The following is a 7823-nucleotide window of genomic DNA, read 5'->3' as shown; positions in this document are numbered from 1 at the left end:
TTTTGAAACCCGTTTCTAGCGTTGTATGCAGACATACCGCTGTGCTAATGGGGAAGGGAGGGGCAGGAGATCCAGAAACTGTTCAATAATTCTTCATCCAATACTTGCATGAGAAATATTCAGTTATTATTAAATCAACCAAGAGACTAAAACCAGACCTTACAGTGCCTTTTTTACTGTGATGGCCAGAGCTGACGAGAGGAGGACAAGAGGGGCAGCTGCCCCGGGGTCTGTTGAGAGGTCCAGCAGTGGGGTATTCCAAAGCTCACTAGAAATGCATAGTACTAGATGAGCTAAAATGGCTAATGTTTTTTCATAATTTCATGAAAAAAATTGTCACCTAAATTTCTTTTATGAAAAATCAGCAAAAGTTAATAAATAGAATGAAAGGGGAGCCCGATGATATCATTGATCCAGGGCCTGGGCTGGCTCTCGACGCCCCTGGTGATGGCAAATGAGCTAAGACTTCTGGAGTCTTGGAGGGAATGGGGGACTGGTCTCACTAAAATCCAAGGGCGCACGTTAAAAGACTTGACTAAAATCTACCCTTGAGTTAGTGGGCCAAGGAGAAGTGGAGTTTTCTCCAGATATTCTCGTTTTCGCCTCACAGCAAATTCTTTAGCATTGGCTCTATAGCTTTTTTTGCGTTGCGCTCTCTCCATACCTCTTATATCACGAGCCGGGGTGGGCCAGCGGTAAGTTTAAGGACTTACAACGCTAAAATTCATGGTTAGATTCCCTACTGTGGATACAGCGATTAGCCCAATGTGGCTTTGGGCTAAAACAAACAAAATAATAAACAAACAGAATCACGAGCAGAACGATGGGACATTATTTAATTTCCGAACACATTAAAAACCAGGGTCAGATTTAAGGGAGGGCAACCGAGACATTTGTTCAAGGTCCTGGTTAAATTACATAAACAACTTGTTTTTTTAAAGTCGCTATTTGAGAGTTTGGAATTAAATTCATTTGCCTCTTGATCGTGCTAGCTAAAGCTGGAAAATTTATTTTAAAAGTTAAGCAACTTTTACATTGGCACGCAAGGGCATTCAAAGGTTATGTATTATGATAATCCCAGTCAAGGAGGGGTGGAGGAAAAGTTCTGCCTGACCCATTTTTTTCCCCTGGGAACCATGATATATAAAATTGCCCTTGACACAGTAACAGCTGCAGAAGTTTCTTGCAATTACATGTACGCTAATAGTATATAAAATTGCCAACGCGTATTACGTGGGTAAAGGACCTTCATCCAACGTTGATACGCGATACTTTAAAACGTTTAAGCTGTTTAAAGATTTGAAATTGACAATTTGTAAAAAGGATTGGGACGGAAGAAAGTAATAGTACAAGTAGTCAGTTCGGTGTAATTTGGATACTGCAATCACAGTTTGACACTGACAGTGCAAATTTGACTTCAATTTCACGTGAAAATCAGTGAATAATGGGGCCTGATAGTAGAAATAGAAATCCTGAAATTAAGTACACCAAGGTACGAGTAATTTTTAACCATTGAATTTCAGTCATAAGTTCATGTATTTCTTATGATAAAACTTTTTTTTTGTTTTAGGCGCACAATGAGGCCTTAAGGAGGGACTTTCTTTCAAACATCAGTTTCCGAATAATGAAATTAATGTTAAGTTACACTGTTCAGTTAGACTTGGAGTCGATAAACGTCTTCTGTTTATATTATAATAGTTAACTGAGCGAATAAAGGAAAGTGTGCTTCTTATTGTTTAATGTAGTTCAGATTAGAGACAAGTATTCAGCTATCTAAATTAGTAAATATGACTTTCCTGATAATAGTAATATTTTTTTCTTTCTCATCTTTTAAGTTCATTGCTAAAGCAACTTCAGATGTCATTGTAACTTTGTACTCACTTTTGGACATTGCACATGGATTCAATCCTAACATTGTCACAAGTCTCGGTCATTTCAACATTTCTTACTGTATCAGTGACCATTCCAGCATGATAATTGTTGAATGGTCTTTATTGATTTTCAGACCAACGAGACTGCTGGAAAATAATGTACTGTATGACGTTGCTAAGAAAAGATAAGACTGGAAATCAATAGGATAGAATATAGCCAGTATCCTAGTGCTAATATCAGTAAAGAAACTCGTCTACCTTCAAAGCAGCCATTCTCCACATTAAGGGTCAGTTGTTGTCGGCTTAAACCCTTGGATTATCACTTAGTACTCAACTCAACTTTTGTCTGTTAGGGTTTTTGTATTGATTGTAACTATATACACTTACAGTGAAATTTATTTATTTGTTCAGAAATAATATAGGAAAAAAACTGGAAATATACAGAAACATGTATGTATTGCTCTTTCCAACATGTTTTATGACTTGTGTATGTGTTTGTCACGACATAATTATTTTATATTCTAGATTTTCATCAATAATGAATGGTGTGACTCAGTTAGTGGGAAAACATTCCAAACCTATAACCCAGCAACTGGCCAAAAGCTTTGTGTTGTCCAAGAAGGTGACAAGGTTTGAAAGAAAGTCTTGTAAATCTGTCTCACTCAAAGTTTACAAATTTATTGACATGTTAACTATATCAGTGAATAAAAAGGGTAAAGTAATACTATTGGCTGTCTTGCTAGTTTTCATAATAGATAAGGGTTTATTTTCTATATTTGCCACTCAAACACTAGCTTTTTCAGTTATTAGTGATTATTAATTTATTATTAATTATTGTAATAACTGCATGTATGGAGATTGGATCCTAAATGATTATTTATTAAAGACATTGTACATTAAATGCATTTTGTAATTAATACAAGACAGAAAATTTGCTAAATGAGTGTTAAAAAAAGAATAAAAAAAGTATTAATTAAAGCTAGTAATTTTATTACATGTGTTTATTGATTGGGTGAATTAGTATCTTTTTTTGAACAAAGTATATCTACACATTTTTCAACTGAGCTACTTTGCTAATACACAGTGTGAGGGAGACTTGTTTATATGTAGGTACTAGCTCTAGATTAGCACTCTACAATTATTTTTCACTGTTGTGTATTTTTATTAGTTTTTCAATAATAAATAAAATAAACTTCTGTGTACATGAGCGTATCTAAGCTGAGCTATTGAATAAGGTAAAAGTACTTTTGTGCTACAACATGGTTAATGTTGTATACATTTCAGTGTTAAATCACACTATTTTAACACAATTAATGGAATTTTCAAAGCCTTCATGTGTATTTTAAAACCTGTATTTGTCACAAAAAAAATACTTTTTCCTTTTGATGAGCAAGAAATTTACTTTGTACACTTCTGTGAGTAACACTGTTAAAATGTTAACTTTTGTCATTCATCATTTTTAGGAAGATGTAGACAAAGCTGTAAAAGCTGCAAGGGAAGCCTTTAAATTAGGTTCACCATGGAGAACAATGGATGCATCAACTAGGGGGCAGCTAATAAATAAATTTGCAGACTTAGTACAGAGAGATATAGAATATCTATGTGTGAGTACAAGCTTATTTTAATATAAAACTAATTAAACTTTTTCAATGGATTAAACAATGTTTTGTAGAAATTTTGTTTTCATAAATGCAATAAGATTTTATGACTTTTATGTTAAGAATAAAAGATATTTGTTATAATTATATTATTTTTTAAGTATTGATGTGTTTAAATGACTCAAGAATTATTTATTTTTTTATTGTATTCTTCAATATCTAGAGCTTGGAAACTCTAAATAATGGAAAACCTTACAATGAATCTGTGCTTGATATGGAAGGGGCAATCTCGACTATTAGGTACTATGCTGGGTGGTGTGACAAAATTCATGGAAAAACTATTCCAATAGGTATATTTTAATGTAATTCTACTTTTAAATTCCATATTGTAGATGTTTACACTTTACTCCCCACAAGTTTACCAAAAATAACCTACGAGTCATTAGACTGTGGTTAAAATTTTCTGTGGTCATTATCATTGATGACAATTATTTTGTTTTAGTATATATACACTGTAGTACATTTTACTTTATGGATAAGTGGAATATAGTTAAGTTTAAAAAAATTGCATTATTAGCACAATATTTTTTTAATGTACTGAAATATATGTATTTGTAATATTAGAGATCCTTAAATTCTATGTACAGTTGTATACATTTTTTTTTTTTAAAGATTCCTGTAAATATTTCTGTTATCCTTATACATTTATTTAAAGTAATTGTCATATAAAAGATAAAGAAATTATAAAAACAATCATTGATATATTGTTTTGTAATTTTGTAATAAAATGTTGGTATGTTTTCATCAGAAAGAAAATGGCTTGAAGAACACTTAATAAGCAACATTCATTAGTTCTGGCATTTGTAATCTATAACAAAATCATTGTCAATGTGAAAAAAAAGTTGTTAAAAAAAAAAACAACCATATAAAGTGGAGATACCACAAAAATAACAAGCCAACAATAGTAGGGTTAATATTAAAATGCCACAACATTCAAACTACAATTCTGTGTTCTTCTGGTAAAATCAAGTGCAGAAGACATTAAAATAAACAAATGAAGTAACCTTAGCCTACATCAAACAAATGGGTAAAACATAGTCAGATGCATAACTTTTTTTCATATATCATCTAATATTGTTTCACACTGCATATTAAAAGTAGACTGGTGCTTCTGGCTGGTTCAGGTGTGTTAATACCCCAGAAACATTAGTAGTTCTCTGCAAACCTTTTTTTTTAGCTTGACTGTTAAAATTAACATTTGTCTTGATAGACTTGTTAATGATGACAAATTATGTAAGAATTATAATTTATAGTTTAATAAGTATAAATTTTTATACAAGTGAATTGTAACATGTTTAATTTTATTATTAATTCTAGATGGAGACTTCTTTTCTTTTACAAGAATGGAACCTATAGGTGTTTGTGGTCAGATTATTCCAGTAAGTGTTGTTTTAATCCTTCATTCTAAATAAAATGGACATATGAACACAATTGGTGAGTCATTGACACAGGATCCTACTTGCCAGATAGTGGATGTTTACCAGTAAGACATGATTATATTTTAAAAATTATTAGTGTTTTTTTTATAAATCTGTAAAAATATATATAATGACAAATTACATTCAGGATTATGGAATCGGTAATTCTGACTGACTGTACTCCTTTTCATTGTTTGTAATAATATCGGTTGTCTTGTGGTGAAAGTGATCAAATCTTCAAATAATTCATGCCAGTAAAATCAGATATGAAATTCTCCATTATCAAAAAATTGTTATATATACATGTACAGTACTCATGAGACAGGAAATTGTTTGATAATTAATTTTAAGTGTTAAAATTTTACAAATGTACATGTCATAAAATAACCGTTTATGCCTGAGAATATTAACTTGTATATAGAGGACAACATTAATGATCATGTAATATTGCAGTGTAGTTTTATTATATTGTGGTTGTATAAGTATGGTACTTAATAATAGGAATCTAATTTGAAAATGCATATAAAAAATGTATATTTTTATCTTCTGTTTTTGTTTTCTCCTTTAATAACTTTACTGACTGGTTTTGTGATTTCAAAGGTCACTCTTCAGGATATAATTTTTAAAGACAAAAACATTCAAGTATTGTTTTTCAACTAAACATAAATAAACTAAATTAAATGTATATATTTTTTTTCTTTTAAAGTTAAAATTTTTCTGGTTTAAACTTTAGTGGAGAAAAATGTTTGATTTTAATATTCTATTCTGATAGTGGAATTATCCAGTGGTCATGTTATCATGGAAGTTGGGCCCTGCTCTGGCAACTGGTAACACTGTCATCCTTAAGCCAGCTGAGCAGACTCCACTTACAGCCCTATATTGTGCCAGTCTTCTCAAGGAAGCTGGATTTCCTCCAGGTGTGGTTAACATCATTCCAGGGTATGGCCCTACTGCTGGGGCTGCTATAGCAGAACACCCTGATGTAGACAAAGTCGCTTTCACTGGTTCTACTGAGGTAACATGTTAAATGTTTCTTTTTTTACATACTATTGTTTATTATTAATTTGAAAGTACATGGGTAAAAGTGATTTGAATGAAGTTCTTGTAAATAATCATTGTTTAACCAAATTTGATCATTTTTATTAGCAGTATTAGACAACATTGCAAACATTAAAATTCGTTTGTTACCATTTGTTTTCTTGACATTTCATAAAATCATCTTTGCCTTGATAGATAAAGTTTGTTCCAGCAACCATGCATTTCTTTAAGACTTGCTATAAAAGTAAAGTGGGATTATGAAAGAACTAACTAGAAAAATGAATTTAAGATTGATATTTAATTATTAAATGACAATGATAACACATTTTTCAATAACGTGGAAAACATTTATTTTAAATCTCCTAAGAGTACTCTCAAAGGGAAGTAATCATATTTTATCAGTCTCTCTGTGTGTTTATTGAAGTCTATAGAAATCTACTGCATACTTGTATAGATTGAACATAACTAAAAGAATCATATCATTACTTTAAAAAAATTTTTTGTTAGTTGTATCAGCAAAAATTCTCTAATAATATACTTAAATTAAAAATGTTGTACTCATTACCATAGGTAGGAAAACTTATCCAACAAGCTGCGGGGAGAAGCAACACTAAACGTTTAACCCTGGAGATGGGAGGAAAAAGTCCATTAATTGTGTTTGATGATGCTGATGGTAAGTCTGATTCATTAAACTTTATCTTTTTGAGTGTTGGGTAGTACTAAATAAAATTATTAATAGATAACAAAAAATTTACTACTGGAGAAAACTCAAGTGATTTGGGGTAATTTGATGGTGCTGATTTTAAAAAATGTAGTCAGAATTTGTCCATAGATTTTGAGTTATTGTAATATCTCAATATTTTGTCAGTACTATGTGAAATACCATGCAATCAACTCAGCAGAATGTATTTCTGCTGTGAAATTAAGTTTATTTGGTCAGTTTAATGGGTAAGACATGTTTTCTGATGACTTCAAATGTTGACTGTATTGTATTGGTGTAAAATTCCAAATGTATTGTTCATATATACTATTTTGTTCTCTATATAATTATAGCAAATTGCACCACTTTTGCTTCATTCCTACACTTGCATGCTCTGATCGGTAACTTTGAAGTCATCATGTGCTCAGTTTGCTAGAACAATCAAGAAATCCCTCAAATGACCATAAAACGGGTGGAGTCAGATGTCTCTCTTGCCTTTCAGTTGGTCAGTTTGCCTTGCTTCGCACACAGTCAAAACGGTCGGATCTTCTTCCTTACATCATACCCATGATATAATCAAATTCATACAATTTTTTTTTTTTTTGTAATATTCTAAACTCTAGTTCTGTAAACATAAATTCTTTTATATTTTTTAGAAAATCATTTGAAATTCTGGCTGCCTCCAGTTGAAGTAATGTCGGAAAGTGCAAAAATCACCCAAACAGTTTCTGCTACACTTTTGTAAAACCTGTTATAGTTTCATGGAAGAAAAATATCACACACAAGGTAAAGGTAGCCTACTACTAACATTTTGGGTGTAAAATTGGTGACCAAAAAATATTGGGCTCCACATTCGATGACGAGGAACCCACTTTGAGACTAATAATGGCTGGAGACGGCTTGAATGGGTAATGAAGAAAAACTTTAATATAAGTTTAACATAACAGCAAATGTACAACGTTACGACAAGGTTTTGTCATCACCAGGTACAAGTAATTTACACTGACACTGTATTGAACAAAAGTCACACGACCGGAACTGTTGTGAAACTTAGAAGAGGTATCTAGGCACCCAGGGGTGTTGGTTTAGAGTAGGATTGTTTTGTTCAATTAATTTGTTCAAAACAATCCTACTCTAA

General features: G+C 31.7%; 1 protein-coding gene across 2 annotated transcripts in view; it reads left to right on the top strand.

The window, feature by feature from the left end:
• Positions 1 to 1153: 1153 nt before the first annotated feature.
• The window catches only part of LOC106469656 (retinal dehydrogenase 2-like), a 21139-nt gene continuing 14469 nt past the window's right edge, over positions 1154 to 7823 (top strand). Inside the window, exons 1-7 of one of the 2 annotated variants that reach the window (XM_013930157.2) lie at positions 1154 to 1492; positions 2397 to 2501; positions 3335 to 3475; positions 3693 to 3819; positions 4847 to 4908; positions 5720 to 5962; positions 6556 to 6658. In XM_013930157.2, coding sequence (XP_013785611.1) covers positions 1445 to 1492; positions 2397 to 2501; positions 3335 to 3475; positions 3693 to 3819; positions 4847 to 4908; positions 5720 to 5962; positions 6556 to 6658 — 829 coding nt within the window. In that variant the 5' untranslated portion in view covers positions 1154 to 1444. Of the gene's footprint in view, positions 1493 to 1884; positions 2159 to 2396; positions 2502 to 3334; positions 3476 to 3692; positions 3820 to 4846; positions 4909 to 5719; positions 5963 to 6555; positions 6659 to 7823 lie in introns of those variants that run through there. The other variant, XM_022398234.1, reaches the window with a different exon arrangement.

This window comes from Limulus polyphemus, unplaced genomic scaffold (genome assembly GCF_000517525.1).
Source record: "Limulus polyphemus unplaced genomic scaffold, Limulus_polyphemus-2.1.2 Scaffold3595, whole genome shotgun sequence".
NCBI classification, from domain to species: Eukaryota; Metazoa; Arthropoda; class Merostomata; order Xiphosura; family Limulidae; genus Limulus; species Limulus polyphemus.
This window is presented reverse-complemented; position numbering and strand designations above follow the sequence as displayed.